Source organism: Oncorhynchus mykiss, chromosome 6 (assembly GCF_057628025.1).
Source record: "Oncorhynchus mykiss isolate SJ-2025 chromosome 6, ASM5762802v1, whole genome shotgun sequence".
In the NCBI taxonomy this organism is placed as follows: Eukaryota; Metazoa; Chordata; class Actinopteri; order Salmoniformes; family Salmonidae; genus Oncorhynchus; species Oncorhynchus mykiss.
Genome location: NC_143027.1, coordinates 27,929,185 through 27,945,728, shown reverse-complemented (window position 1 = coordinate 27,945,728; position 16,544 = coordinate 27,929,185). Strand labels below are relative to the sequence as shown.

The following is a 16,544-nucleotide window of genomic DNA, read 5'->3' as shown; positions in this document are numbered from 1 at the left end:
TGTAAAATGAGATAGCAGGAAGACCATAAACATTGAAAAAGTTTCAGTGCCTGTGTGGAAACTGCCTGAAGAAAGATTAGACACATATGCAACACATGATATATTATAAGCCACATGCTGAAGCATACAGTTTGCCAAAGGATTGACAGCATTGTCAGTTGAGCTCAATGTGAGGGTACTGTGATTTTTTCTCTAATTCAATTTAACAAATCCTGCATGTTTATCTGGTTGTCTGTGTTCTTGATAATCAACTCAGTTCAGAATCAGAAAATAGCTGACATCTTGTGCAGACGTAATACCCAAATCCTAAGAAAAAAAAGATTGTTCCCTTACCTGTCCTCTGTAAGCCGCATCAAAATCCGTCCCTCAGTAGAGAACACAATGAAGGACATGCGCAGCTGTGGACTGGAGAGAAATGAACAATACCCAGACCATTTATATTAATGTTCTCTCTGTTGTCATTTCACTAACAATCACAACAAGCAATGAAATACATCATACCCACACCATGTGTGGTTAATGGTTACTATTTGTGTTTATATTGAATTTATCTAAAGTTTATATCCATTACAGGGTATTTAAACAATGTGGGATAAGTATTCTCACCTTATGAACTTGTGAGCCAGATGTTCCACAAAGTGATAGATTTCAACCCAGTGGTGCTGCACACTCCCAGATCTGCGAAGTGAGATGACATGTTGATGAGGAGTTTGCATAACAGAGTCTGGAGGAAATTGAGAGGTTAAGGTACCGGATTGTGAAAGGGAGTCATGGGGGTCGAATTGTACTTTATCTGTAGAAAGGCAGCATCTGCCGTCAAACATTTTCACTATTATGTGGATCCTTCTCTACAGTCAGTGTTTGACGCAATGGCTTGAATGTGCATCAAATATGCACACCAAGCTATTGCACTTCATACGATATTTTCTGTAATCAACTAACAGAAAGCATATTTCTACTTAACTTTGTGCTACTTCTTCTGCACATCATGCTGTATCCCCACCTAGTGTACACACTTCATCCTATCCAACCATTACAGTTTGGGATGATGTTTATCTTGGCTGCATGCAGTCTTTCCCTGCCTGTGTGTAATTGTTATACAGTTCCTCAAGCTGTCTGGCTTCACTACTGTAGCAACACTGCGGCCTGTATGCTCTTCCTACCAGAAAATAGCTTCGGAAGCACACATTCCATTTGAACACGTAACCTTGGTTGAAGAGCAACAGTGTACAGTAGTGTATAACTCTGATTGATTTATTAGATAGTTGCCATCTTTGGACTGCAACCAATGATATCATACTGATGCAGAGCAGTGACATCATTCTTCTCAGATTACTTTCAATGTTTTTATAATGCAGCCCCAGTAATGATCTTAGTGTTATTTGAGTCAGGAAAATGATCAGTCATAATACCTGCAGTACCGGTCAACAGTTTCTTTATTTTTTAGAACTACTCATAATTGTAGTTCTGTCTATGAGCTGTTCTTGTCTATTGATGTTCAGTATTATCATGTTTCATGTTTTGTGTGGACCTCAGGAAGAGTAGCTGCTGCTTTTGCAATAGCCAATGGGGATCCTAATAAAATACCTAATTGATTTAGGCTTATTCAAAATAGTTTATTTGGGATATCAGGTTGATTGTGGAAGTCTGCAGACTGCGAAACGTATACTAATTTAGACTAAGAATGCATTAAAATACCAATCTGTCATTACCACAAGTGATGAGGAAAGTGAGGGTCTTTCTTAGTAAAGTTGGTATAAAACAATTATAACATGTGTTCTCGCTCTCTTCCCTGTGAATTGTTCTTAAAATGCTGTAACCTGTGCCTCCCTGACTGGTAAGTTTTCAGCAGCTATCATGTTTTCTGCTGTTCCAGAGGATTGTGAAACTAATGAGTTGCCAACTCTGGATGAGCCCCCATTTCCTGCTGTAGATAAGGACGATGGTTAATGATTGAAGGTTGTTTTCTTTTAGGTTGACGGTAAGGTCATCACCCAGACCTTGTTTTGAGAACAAGAATGAAAGATCTCAGTTATAAGGTCTCAGCTTAGAGAAGCCTTGTGAGGTATTGGTCTGTCACATGTTATGAACCAGTATTGGTTGGTCACATGAATGAAAGAAAATGTTAATGATTAATTATGCAAATATAACTTGTCAGCGTATGTATGCGTATGTAGCGTATGTATATAAGACAACTGCTAGGACTGCCCAGGCAGAGCTCCTGATTGACATGTGTACTTGTTACGAGAATTCTCAATGTTCATAACCCAATTCAATTAAACTATGCCGTCTGCAACCCAGAATTTGTAAGATACTGGTTGAAATTAAACAGACGGAGGCCCAGCTACGATAGTCAAAATGTTTATTCACGAGAGCGCTGGTTCGTTGTACAAAACCATTCATTTTATACTAGCTCCTTACACACAGACTCCTTACGCACACAAACAGAAGGTATCCTACGCACACTGTTCCACTACCCAGCCGACAAAGATTAGGGGAGGCCGTGGGAATCCCTCCCCGTCCTCCCACAAGATTGGGGAAATGACAGGAAGTACTTCCCACGGTCTCCCTATCTCTCAGAGGCTCCTAGCCAGGTCGGCACCGAATTCTGCTTAGACAGCCTGTGTTTAAGTTACTATAAAGACATATTGTACAGATCTACTGCTTTCCCTAATTCTGACTAAAACTACACATTTATTATAATTTCACTGACTAAAACTACACCCATCATTAATAATAATTGTATGATTCTAATCAATTTCATACCATATGATTTCAGGGTGGAATATTCTAATCATTCATTTAAACAGAAATTCCATCAACAATCCACCCTTAATGACTAAATTATACAAACTGATACCTCAAATACTATGTAGAAACAAATGGTGTACAAGAATAATTCAAACCAATACATGTACAGTATTTCAGGGTTCTCTACACAAAATTCTAAAAATAGGTCACCAGGTAAGAATGCCCTATGGGAATTTTTAAAATCAACACCTAAACTACACAAAAACAATAATATATTTATGAATGTAGCCCGAGCGTCAATTCCCCATAATTCGCGAATAAAGATTTACTGACCTTGTCTCGTAGACTGGGAAAAGCAATGGTGCATTGAGTTGGTTGGAACCTCTCCAGCACGCTGACAATAAACATGATTCATTTTAGATCAACTTCAAGAGTCCCTGTGTAAGTATTTCCATGACTCAACCTTCCCACAACTTTCTGGGAATGGTGCAGGATAATTGAGCACTTTGGAACATTTTGAGCACTTTTAAGGAACTTAAAACATTTTTGGGGGTGGTATTATTACTTTAAAAGAAAGTTTCATAAATGCAAATATGTTTGCATTTCATTTCAATTTTGATAATGTTCTTGGAACATTCTCCAACGTGTCTGACATTGGGAAACAACGGTCTGTGGGAATTTCAATACTTCAGGATAATGTTTCCTCCAGGTTTCCTCATGGTTCTTTTTCAAATACTGTCCTCAAATTGTTCCAAGAATGTTTCTTAACAATGTTCTTCTGTTGGAATTTCAGTACCTCAGCATAAAGTTTCCTACAGGTTTGGGAGGGTCCAGCCTTCCATTAAGATTAGAAACTTGGTCTGGTTTAGTCTTAACCATATGGATGTGGTAACACATCATTCCAAGAACAAAAGACCTAAGGCCCTCAAAATAAAGATAACTGATAATCAGGAGTCTGGGAGGGGGTTACAAATCCATTTCCAAGCAATTCGAAGTGCATCATTCCACTGTCCAACGGTCATCTACAAATGGAGAAAATTTCAGGCCACTGGCAATCTACCTAGGACAGGTCATCCCACCAAATTCAGCCCAAGAGCTGACCAAAAGATGTCATAGAAGTCTTTAAAAATACAGGGTAACATGAAGGGATCAACATGCCTCTCTTACCACAATCAATGTGCATGAGTCAACTGTCAGAAAGAGACTTGGCCTACATGGGAGGTCAGGAAGGAAGAAGCCTCTGCTCTCAAAAAATAATACCAAGATACGACTGACGTTTGCCAGACAACACCTGGGTAAAGACTGAAACTACTGGAGCAATGTGCTCGGCACAGATGAGTCAAAAGGGTAGTTGAGTTTGGCATGTTTGGCGAAAACAAAATACTGCCTTCGAACAGAAGAACCTCATACCAACCGTAAAGAATGGAGGCGGTGGCATTATGGTTTGGGGCTGCTTTGCTGCCTCAGGGCCTGGCCAACTTGCCACTTGAGTCAACCATGATGTCAACATTGTACCAGAAAATTCTTGAGGAAAAGGTGAGGCCATCTGTCAAATAGATGAAGCTGAGCCGAACATGGATATTGCAACAGGACAATGATCCAAAACACAAAAGCAAAGCTTCAACAGAATTGTTCAAAAATAATAAATGGAGGGTTATGGAATGGCCGAGTCAAAGCTCAGATCTCAATCCTGTCAAAATTCTATGGGGAGACTTGCATGCAAGAAAGCCCTTAAATATGACAGTTGAAGCAGTACTGTAAAGAATAGGCAAAATTTCTCTGAGTCGATGTAAGAGACTGATACAGTTCCAAGAAACGGCTACATTGAGTTATTTCAACCAAAGGGGGCAACAAGCTATTGAAGCTAAGGGTGCACTTGTTTTTTCCGCACTATGGAATTGCATTTCTGTAGATTTGATGAATGAATGATTGCAAAGTATAATCTTTCAGTGTCATTTGTTAAATTAGTTTTCCTTTATCTGTCAATAGTGTTGAAGTGAAGATTACATAGCCACCTGTCCAAATATGTACAAAAAAATATAACTTTCCAGGGAGTGTACTTACTTTTTCACATGACTGTATTTACCACTTTAGTAACATTCTAAGTATGTTATTTAAAAATAATATTTAAAAACGTATACATTCCATTCTCGGCATCAACAAAACTCTCTATCCTCTATTTTGTTAAGTGTGTTCAGGTGTGTTGGCCTCCCCCATTAATTGGCCACACCTGATCTTAATTAGTGCTTGTTTCCATCCTGTTGGCACAGTGTACTAACTCCATGGATAGAGAAAAGAGATTATCGGTTTGAATCTCACTGATGCCGTATCACAATAAAAAAAGAAAATGTGTATGCGTGTGTTTTATCTGTGCTTGGAATTTAAAAGGGTTAACCCAAAATAAGCTAGCAGTTTTATTAAAAGTCTTATTGAAACATTCACGGAAAATTTTTAAGTTTAAGTTTAAGTTTAAGTTATTTAAAAAAAAACGTCCAAATAATCTAGCATTTCTGTTCTCAGATTGTTCATAAAACCTCCCAGGAAAACGGTCAAGGAACCAGAGTATAACGTTCTCAGAACCTCCCTACAACCTAAAAAAAAAAAATTCTCAGAAAAGGCTATATTTTCACTTCCGTTCCCAAAACCAAAAACGTGTGTTCACACAACGTCCAAGGAACTAAATGTGCTAGCTGGGTTCTTAGCAAAGATAAATTTCTCAAGCAAGAATTTTGCTAGGACTGTCTGGGGTGGGAGGGGAAAACTGAAAACTAGCTGTCATTGGCAGACAGGTTTGGAACTCTTTCTTTTTGGTCTCTTAGTGTAATTTACCGCCTGATAATGTCACCAGGCAGGCCAAAACTCCATCCCACCAAAACAGGCTAAAATTTCAGGCAGTCTTTTCAAGCCGCTTACACTTAAAAGGAATTATCATAATTTCACAGTAGTATTATTCCAAACTCATAGTGTGTAAATGTATATAAAAACATGAAAATCACATTTTTGACTGCAAATGATCATAGAGATGAAAACTCACGAAACATTTCTCACCATCAAATTGCCAGACGGTAGGTTAGATACTCTTTCATTCTGTCTGTGTGTTTGTCATTGTTTTAATACCTGTCTTTACTCCTCTCTTCTTATTTCACTGCCCTATTATCTCTTTTTCCATTGTTAACAGGACACAAGTCTCAGCACAGACAGCGCAGCCAAAAGGCTGAAACATTGAAACATCTGGACCTAATGGAAAAAGGGTTCTGCAGACACAGAGGAGTGATGAACAGACAGAGAATGAAGGACAGTTGGAAAAAAGGGGAGGGATATCAATTCAAACAAAGGAAGAGCAGGTAGAAGAACGCAGCAGAGGAATGACTAGCTAAATGTTGTGCCACCACAGAAATGTCTGCCTAGAGTTGGCATTCTGATTTAAGGGGAAAATTTAAAATCAATCATCCAAGAGTAAGAGACTTTTTAAACAATTGAAGAGGGAAAGGCAGGCCCAAATGAAAGAGGAAGAAGCTGAAGCCTGCTCTTCCACATTAGACAGATAATCATCCAAACAATAAGTTATAGTTTTAAAGTAGGTAGCAACATCTATTAGAACCAGATGACGCTCCATTTGTTTACCCAATCATTAGGTCTGTCTCGTCTTTGCTCACAATAATCAGGCCTTTTTAGTGGGGGTTAAGGAAACCAATATGTAATTTGGTTGAACTAACACTACTGTAGAAGTGACAGGGAAACTCCACTGAATTTGAGAACCTCAGAGTAGCATAAATGATTGATACAATCCAATGATTGTAGTTGGATTAGCTAAATTCAGCCTCTTTGCCCAACTGTAGTAAAGCATGGAGAATTTTTTGTTGTTGATTTGACTGTTGTAATTCAACTAGAGCTCAGCCTGCACAACTTATACATGTTAACTGTATGTGACTGATGGGAGTATCAAATGTGCCACTGTTCACCAGCTATCCAGATCTATCATGGACCATAAAGGGTGGCCTGAGAACTTTACAGGAAAGCATCTGCTCACGTCATTCATCCCGGCCCAAAGGGGAATTCCACTGGCCTTTTACCCATGCTTACCAAGAATTCACAAGAGACAAATACAGATAGTTGGACCAAATGCTTGATCATTGTCCCACCATCATACTCACCTTGTATAAGATACTGGTTGTCAAAGATACAGGTGTCAGGATAGTGTATTGGAGGCGAAGTCAAGTGCAGGAGAGCAAATATTATGAACAGGCACACTTTTATTATAGTTCCAAAAAAAAGAGCACGACATGAAACAAACGGACCATAAAAGTAGAGCACGTAAATTAACACCTCCTAAAATGAAAACAATTACACACAAAACATGATGGGAAACAGAGGGTTAAATACAAGTAGCTTAATTGGGGAAATGTAAACCAGGTGTGTATGGAAACAAGACAAGACAAATGGATATACGAAAAATGGAGCGGCGATGGCTAGAAAGCCGGTGATGTCAATCGCCGAACGTCACCCGAACAAGGAGAGGGGCTGACTTCAGCAGAAGTCGTGACAACAGGAACCAAAAATATATGTTTTCCCCATTAGGTTATATTACATTTCTAGTCAGACTGCATTCAACATTGTATAAAGTATACATAAATATAGCAATTATGTAATATCAGTGTAATAACCATTGAGAAAACGATTGTGATATTTTCATGGGCATTATTACCAGCATATGGCTAAATAAAATGTAAATTGCTGCATATGGCCCCAGGGGGATTGATAATAACAATAACATTCCTGAACGTGTCTAAGTATGACATCATGACAGAATTTGAAAACACTGAGACTGGCAACTACAGATGTGACAACGAGATGTTTCTGCAAATTAAACATTAATTGTGCTTTGGTAAAATATGAAATAAGATGGTCACTATCTACCTACCCTTAAAGTCGAAGTTCACAGATTTTACAAGGTGCACTCAACAACCAACAGTTCCCCAACTGAACTCTGCCCCAATAGACATGACAAGCAGCAAAGGTGAGGTGGAAATAGAAGGTTGAATGACAAACTCACTTGTCCAGAACGAAGTAGAGGTCAAAGCCCCCGAAGCAGGATGGTTCACCCTGACCTCTGTCCTGGTTGTGCCAAGCGTTACCAGCTGTCAGCACCACCAGCGCACTTACAGCACCAAGCAGCACTGGTAACCAGGAGCCTCTGCACCCATATAAATACATTATTCCAGTTTGGAGGAGCTATTTCACGTGAGAGGAAGATTAACACCACCTTGGAAAACAAGCGGAGAAAAAAGGATTGCTTATTTCTGTATCTTCATCCAATATTCTTCAGCATTGAACATAACTAATCCAAAAGGGTGAAGTGGAAGGCAGAGAATGCACTGATGCTATGAATCCAGTCTGTCTCAATTGAGTCAGGAGGCTCTCATCACTGGCTTGGGGCAAGCACAGGCTACACACACATGCACTGAGCCTCACAGCAGCACACTCCTCTTATCTCGCCTTTTTCTTTTGCTCTTTTCATACTGTTGGGAAGTAGGACAGTGGAAGTGTATTCCAGGCAGCTCCAGAGAAACCCATGTAATTGTGTCTAACTTAAAGCCTCCTTCCACGACTCCCTGACTTTCTTTTCCTTTTTTCTCATGGTTGAGGCAATAATGAAGACAGAGGTGAGAGAAAGACAAACTATCGCCTTCTACTGCCATCTAGTGGTGTCAATCACTACCAGGAGCTCATAAGATCAAATCAAATCTAATTGTATTTGACACATGCACTAAATACAACAGGTGTAGACTTTACCATTAAATGTTTAGTGTTAAGTCTACAACTGTTGTATTCGGTGCATGTGACAAATACAGTTTTATTTGATATTCTCCTGGTATGGAACCTAGTCATACTGACTGTCACCACTAGATGGCGTGTTTGTCTTTCTGAGAGTTTCAGTCTGTTTACCTGAGGAGTGAGTATACTATAAACCAGCATAAATATACTGATTTTAACTTTTTAATGTGTAGAAAGATAACCTTGAAATGGGCATGGTCTAATTGATTTAACAAACGAAAAGACATTTAATAAATCATAAAATCAATTGTTATTTCTGGTTGCTATGTAGTAAACCCCTCTAAACTTCAAACCTGTTACATTCCGTTTCTTCTGCATTGGGAATAGATTAACTAAAAATATCATAACCACAAAACAAATATGTCAATGACCTGAAACAAACACTGTCAGTAAAGGTTGTGTAAACTTTTGGGGAAATTTGAATGAAAGGTCCATTATGCAACACTGCAACCTGCAAATAGCCATTTGAAGTCGTTTATTTACTGGCTTAAACTAGACCTTACAAAAACACTCTCACATCTTTGTGTATTGATATTTTTCCGGCAGTAAATGACAGTTAACATCTATCATGACGTTCTTGAAGTAAATAAAGTACGGACACCCTAAGGTGAGGTGCTGAGTAACAGAGGAGGATCTTTACAAATGAAACAGAAAGATGCACACTAACACGTATCTTTATTTTTCATTTGTATCATGATGTTTTTACCATTTCATTTCAACCAATCCAATTCGTCAGACACCAGAACATTCACATTTGACACAAAGTAAGCTGACAACATATTTTATTCATTGTATACTGAGAACACAGCGAAGTAAACAATTCACTTCCCCACAGAGCCGAAGACAGGGCATGAAATGGAGGGATCACTCTTCTTAACCACCTTGAATTCACATGCCTTTTGGTCCCACTCCTTCATGCAATCATCAGGAAAATCTACGGGAGTTGCATAGCTGCAATCAAACAATCAACATCAGCAAATCATTTTGTTGTGTAAATCAATAGAATTTCACTCATCCAGTCTATTAATAAACCCCTGAGAAACCGTGTGTGGATATTTTGAGAAGATAACAATGGGTTGTATATTCTTTTAGTGTGATAGATACAGACTGGGAAGGCTGAGGGCTACATAGTCCCTGCATTTTGTAGGTGATAGTATAAAGTTGTACCCCGAGCAGCATGAATTACAAGTGCAGTCCATGCAATCACTGTTCCTCCAGCTGGAACCAATAGGATGCCATGTCTCATCTTTGTCATCACGACAATGGGTAATCATGCCTAAACAAGAAAATAATATAGCACACTGTATGTGTTTATTGCCTTTTTCAATGTACATGTGTATTTGATGTAGCCTGCGCATCATTCTTTTTAGCCAACATTCCACTCCTTAGCAATCCTGTTATTTGCAAAGAAACTGGCCTTTCTTTAATCTTCAAATATCACCATTCTGTCATTAATGAGCTCGAGGAGATCAGGGGATTTGATTCTGATTTGGTAACCCCCATAGCTATCATCAATCGTAAAGTTATGCAAATTGGAACTCTATCTCTATTTTTCTCCATAGATGGATGTTCCAGTGTTGGTGTATGGTTGCTAAGCAACCATTTTTGTTGTCCAGACAAAAATCAGTCTATCAAAAATTGCTAGCTCAAGTCTAAATTCTCAAATGGAATATACTGAACACAAATATAAACGCAACATGTGAAGTGTTGGTCCCATGTTTCCTGAGCTGAAGTAAAAGATCCCAGGAATTTTCTATAAGCACAAAAGCTAATTTCTCTACAATTTTGTGCACAAATCTGTTTACATCCCTGTTAATGAGGGATGTAAACAGAATAATCCATCACCTGACAGGTGTAGCATGTCAAGAAGCTGATTAAACAGCATGATCATTACACAGGTGCACCTTGTGCTGGGGACAATAAAAGGTCCCTGTACAAGGTGCAGTTCTGACTGCAGTAATGTCCTACAGAGTTGTTGCCAGATAATTGAAGGTTCATTTCTCTACCAGGTCGTATGCTGCATCAGATGACCTGGCCTCCACAATCACACAACCTCAACCCAATTGAGATGGTTTGGGATGAGTTGGACCACAAAGGGAAGGAAAAGCAGCCAACAAGTGCTCAGCATATGTGGGAACTACTTCAAGACTGTTGGAAAAGCATTCCAGGTGAAGCTGGTTGAGAGAATGCCAAGAGTGTGCAAAGCTGTCATCAAGGCAAAGGGTGGCTACTTTTAAGAATACAAATTTTTGGTTACAACAAATATGTGTTATTTCATAGTTTTGATGGCTTCAGTATTATTCTACAATGTAGAAAATAATAAAAAATAAAGAAAAACCCTTGAATGAGTAGGTATGTCCAAACTTTGACTTGTACTGTATATTTTAGGAACTTACTAAACTTACTATTGAAAGTAAGAATAGTAGAATACACCAGGTGTAATTTCGAAATTTAGTTGTGTATCAGCACTTTTTGTCTTGTTATTTCAGTCACAGACAGTCACTCAATTAGCCATGTCAGCTAACAATTTTTAGATTGGTAGTTAGTCTAATCAGCCATCTTAACTTGTAGTAATCATGGCCAAATCCCGACTGGGGACGTATTGATTTTGTTAGTCATTTTCACTCAGATATCATATTAACATGGATACAAAATGTGTAGAATTGCAGGAAATTATCTTTGAAACTGCTAAAAATGCTCTCAACCCCCAGAAAATGTGTTGTAAAACTGAAAAAAAATGTCTCTCTGCCCAATTGTAAAATTTGTATAATTGCATTGTTATAAAATTGCTATCGTTTTTTTCTCCCACACATGGTAAAATGTGTACAATTGCAGAAAACGTACTTTATTCCCCATGACAAAATTTGTAGAGTTGCAGGAAATTAGCTTTAAAAACCCCAAAAGGCTAGAGACGGCCCTGGCGTTGATTTTAAGCCTCAAAATACAACAACTTGCTTAGCTAACCGCTAAATGTTTATTTTATTTTATTTGTTATAATTCTTATTCTATTTTTGAGGCTCCACATGTTGTCATGGAATATATGAATGTTATTTCCAACAACCAAATAGCAACTCTGTTGGAAATCCAGCTGCATATTGAACGTTGAGATTGCCGAAAGGCCAGTCTCTTTGGCAAATAACAGGAGTGGAATGTTTGCTAAAAAGACTGGTAACCAGACTATATATATATTGTGTGTGTGCATGTGTATGTGAGTGAGTGAGAGAGAGGGGGGGGGTAATAGTCTTTTTCTTTACCTGGCTTCAAGGTCATAGGCTTCACGTAGCAAAAAGCATGGAACAGTGGAAGCAGCACACACAGGATTAAGGCTAGAGCCAAGGACTTCTTCACAGGAAGAAGGGAGGGAAACATATGTTATTGAGGGGAATAAACAGCCATTGGCCTAGCGTTGAACCTTCAAAACAATTCTAGATAAACAACTATCAAAACCAAACGGACACATTTCTACATTTTGAGCTTATCATTGACCCTACCCTAGGTTATAAAATAACGTAATATTTGTACAATGCCCTCCTCTACTATGTAATTTAAATCCACCATCCATTCCGACTTAAAACACATATGTGGGGGTGTTCAAAAGATTCATTTTGCCAGCATTATTTATTATGTCCACATTGTGATAAAATGATAAAATGTGCAACTGAAACCCCATCACCTATTTGTCATTAGGAGTTAGAACAAGAACACAGCTTCATCAACCAAATACAAGGACGGTTCCAGCTCCTCCAAATTCCTGCTAACTTGTACATATCATGCCAAATTTTAAGAAACTTACCATGCTTCACAAGAATGTAGACTGGATACTAAGGTAATTCTAGGGATCTTTCAGGGAAGAGAACTTCACAGGCTTGTGGGTCTTTTGGAAGTAGCTTACCTTTGGAATTCAACAAGGGCTGGGGTCAAACACTGTCAGTAAATGGTGCACGTGACTTTCGGTAAATCAGAATTTAAGGTCCTCTACGCAACAAAGCGTGTAAATAGCCCTTAGTGTGTATGATATTTAGTTGTAAAATTAATTCAGAGAAAAAATGTATATAAAAATCTATCATTTATTGGACATATTTTGAAGCTATGAAGTTCCTTGTTTACTGGCTCAACCCAGACTTTACAAACACACACAAACGTTTTGTTCTTCTATCCTCATGGGGACCTAAAATGTATTTCCATTCAAACTCCTACTCCTATTAATCCTAAACCTAACCCTTACCCTAATCTTAACCCCTAACCCTAAACCTAACTCCTAACCCTAGCCCTAGCCCTAACCCTAACCCTAACCCTAACCCTAACCCTAACCCTAAAATGTATTTCCATTCAAACTCCTACTCCTATTAATCCTAAACCTAACCCTTACCCTAATCTTAACCCCTAACTCTAAACCTAACTCCTAACCCTAGCCCTGAACCTAACAAAGTAAGCATGTTTGTCACTTTTGTTTACTCTTTCCCCATCCCCACCCCTTTATTGAATTCTAAAGGTGGGCTACTTCCAAAATACCCATTATTTAAAAGCATGTACTTCCCTACAATAACTCCAGTAGAATTACATTACAATCCAGTCTACATTGGTGTGAATCATTGGTGTGAATCTTTGGTGTGAATCATGGTAGGTCATTTTGCATGTTACGTTTTCAGGATATTGAAGGTGAAGGCCTTATATTTGGTTGATTTTCCATGATATGTAACAACACTAGAAGCTGTGTTCCTCCTAATTTACTGTAATTTACTATAACTCCAGTAACATACAGTGCATTCGGGAAGTATTCAGACGGTACAATCTTGGCACAACTGTATTTGGGGTTCATCCCATTCTCTGCAGATCCTCTCAAGCTCTCTTAGGTTGGATGGCGAGCGTTGCTGCACAGCTATTTTCAGGTCTCTTCAGATATGTTCGATCTCCCAATTCCTGCCGCTGAAAAACATCCCGCATCATGATGCTGCCTCCACCATGCTTCACCTTAGGGATGTTGCCAGGTTTCCTCCAGACGTGACGCTTGACATGCAGGACAAATAGGTCAATCTTGGTTTCATCAGACCAGAGCATCTTGTTTCTCATGGTCTGAGAGTTCTTTAGCAGCCTTTTGACAAACTCCAAGTGGGCTGTCATGTGCCTTTTACTGAGGAGTGGCTTCCATCTGGCCACTCTACCATAAAGGCCTGATTGGTGGAGTGCTGCAGAGGTTGTTTTTCTGGAAGGTTCTCCCATCTCCAAAGAGGAATTATGGGGTATTGTGTGTAGATTGATGATGGAAAAAAAATATTTGATCAATTTTAGAAAAAGCTGGTAACGTAACCAAATGTGTAAATGTCAAAGGGTCTGAATACTTTCCGAATGCACTGCAAGTAGCCTAATGGGGTTTCATTTTGATATGATAATGTGGACATAAAAATAAATACTGCAAAATCACCTTTGTTTGAGTCTGAATGGATGTTGGATTTAAACGACACAGTAGAGAAAAGACATCGGAAAAATAAAGTTACCGGTATTTATTTTCTAGAGTAGGGTCAATTAACTATTATTTTAACATGTTTAAATGTGTCAGTTCCATTTTCTAGTTCTTTATTTTCAATGTTTTGAAGGTTCAACGGTAGACCAATTGCTTGTTTATTCCCCTCAATAACATACGTTTTCCCTCCCTTCTCCCTGTGAAGAGGTCCTTGGCCCTAGCTTTAATTCTGTGTGCACTACTTCCACTGTTCCATGCTTATTGCTACAGGAAAGCTATGACCTCTGACCCGGGTAAAGTAAAAGACTAAGCTAACCAGCTAACCACCTTCATAAACACAAACATTTTTTAATTACGCTAGTACATTGAAAAAGACAACAAACCTACACAATATGTTCAATTGTTTTCTTGTTCAGGCAAAACGCATTGTCGTGACGACAAGGACAAGACATGGCATCCTGCTGGTTCCCGCTGGAGGAACAGTGATTGCATGAACTGTGATTGTTTAGAATGCTGCCAGGGGTAAGTACAGTAAACACAGCCGTATTCTAGCACCCACCAAATGCATGGTCTATATAGCCCTCAGCCTTCCCAGTCTGTATCTATCACACTAAAAGAATATACAACCCATTGTTATCTTCTCAAAATATCCACACACGGTTTCTCAGGGGTTTATTAATAGACTGGGCGAGTGAAATTCTATTGATTTACACAACAAAATGATTTGCTGATGTTGATTGTTTGATTGCAGGTATATGACTCCCGTAGATTTTCCTGATGATTGCATGAAGGAGTGGGACCAAAAGGCATGTGAATTCAAGGTGGTTAAGAAGAGTGATCCCTCCATTTCATGCCCTGTCTTCGGCTCTGTGGGGAAGTGAATTGTTTACTTCGCTGTGTTCTCAGTATACAATGAATAAAATATGTTGTCAGCTTACTTTGTGTCAAATGTGAATGTTCTGGTGTCTGACGAATTGGATTGGTTGAAATGAAATGGTAAAAACATCATGATACAAATTAAAAATAAAGATACGTGTTAGTGTGCAACTTTCTGTTTCATTTGTAAAGATCCTCCTCTGTTACTCAGCACCTCACCTTAGGGTGTCCGTACTTTATTTACTTCAAGAACGTCATGATAGATGTTAACTGTCATTTACTGCCGGAAAAATATCAATACACAAAGATGTGAGAGTGTTTTTGTAAGGTCTAGTTTAAGCCAGTAAATAAACGACTTAAAATGGCTATTTGCAGGTTGCAGTGTTGCATAATGGACCTTAAATTCAGATGTCCCCCTTAAGTCCACACACACCATTTACTGACAGTGTTTGTTTCAGGTCATTGACTTATTTGTTTTGTGGTTATGAAATGTTTAGTTAATCTATTCCCAATTTAGAAGAAACTGAACGTAACAGGTTTGAAGTCCAGAGGGGTTTACTACAAAGCATAATCAATGAGTTAGCCAGCTAACTTGGATAAGCAACCAGAAATGACTATTGATTTAATTGATTAAAAAAGCTAAAGGTACATGTCTTTTCGTTTGTTAAATCAGTTAGACCATTACAAGCCTATCTTTCTACACAATAAAAATGTATTCAGTATATTTACGCAAGTTAGCTGGCTAACACCTTTATGCTGCTTTATAGTATTCTCCTCAGGTAAACTGACTGAAACTTTCAGAAAGACAAACTATCCATCTAGTGGTGACAATCAGTGTGACAAGGTTCCATACCAAGAGCTCATCATATCAAATAAAATAAAATTGTATTTTTCACATGCACCGAATATAACAAGTGTAGACTTTACAGTAAGCATATCAGGTACAGTCTAAACCTGTTTTATTCGGCGCACGTGACAAATAAAATGTGATTTGACTTGATCTTATGAGCTCCTGTTATAGAACCTTGTCACACTGATTGTCACCAATAGATGGCAGTAGAAGGGAATGGTTTGCCTTTCTTTCACCTCCGTCTTCATTACCTCTTCAACCATGTGAAAAAAGGAAAATAAAGTCAGAGTTGTGGATGGACACTTTAAGTTAGACACAATTCCATATGTTTCTCTGGAGCTGCCTGGAATACACTTCCCCTTGTCCTACTTCCCAACAGTAAGAAAAGAGCAAAAGAAAAGAACAAGATAAGAGAAGTGCGCTGCTGTGAGGCTCAGTGCATGTGTGTGCAGCCTGTGCTTGTCTCCGACCCAGTAATGAGAGCCTCCTGACTCAATTGAGACAGACTGGATTCATAGCAACAGAGCATTCTCTGCCTTCCACTGCAGCCACTGCACCCTTTCGGGTAACTTCTATTCAATGCTGAAGAACACTGGATGAAGATACAGAAATAAGGAAGTGCAGAGGCTCCTGGTCAACAGTCCTGCTTGGTGCTGTAAGTGTGCTGGTGGTGCTGACAGCTGGTAACGCTGGGCACAACCAGGAGCCTCTGCACCCATACAAAGACATTATTCTAGTTTGGAGGAGCCATTTCATGTGTGAGGAAGAATA

At 38.8% G+C, this 16,544-nt stretch overlaps 1 protein-coding gene and 1 long non-coding RNA gene across 2 annotated transcripts in view; one reads left to right on the top strand and one right to left on the bottom strand.

Annotated features, from left to right (window-relative positions):
* LOC110525650 (anthrax toxin receptor 1) overlaps positions 1–13,002 on the bottom strand; it is a 50,815-nt gene extending 37,813 nt beyond the window's left edge. Inside the window, exons 1-6 of the mRNA XM_021605971.3 lie at positions 12,380–13,002; positions 11,841–11,928; positions 9,754–9,862; positions 7,805–9,537; positions 607–678; positions 334–405 (exon numbers count right to left, since the gene is read on the bottom strand). Of these exons, the coding sequence (XP_021461646.3) occupies positions 334–405; positions 607–678; positions 7,805–7,965 (305 nt within the window). The 5' untranslated portion in view covers positions 7,966–9,537; positions 9,754–9,862; positions 11,841–11,928; positions 12,380–13,002. The remainder of the gene's footprint in view (positions 1–333; positions 406–606; positions 679–7,804; positions 9,538–9,753; positions 9,863–11,840; positions 11,929–12,379) is intronic.
* An 83-nt stretch (positions 13,003–13,085) lies between these two features.
* On the top strand, positions 13,086–15,094 carry LOC110525653 (uncharacterized). The gene is made up of 4 exons (XR_002473790.3): positions 13,086–13,206; positions 14,253–14,340; positions 14,464–14,569; positions 14,799–15,094. It is a non-coding gene; the product is annotated as an uncharacterized LOC110525653 (long non-coding RNA).
* Positions 15,095–16,544: the final 1,450 nt, after the last annotated feature.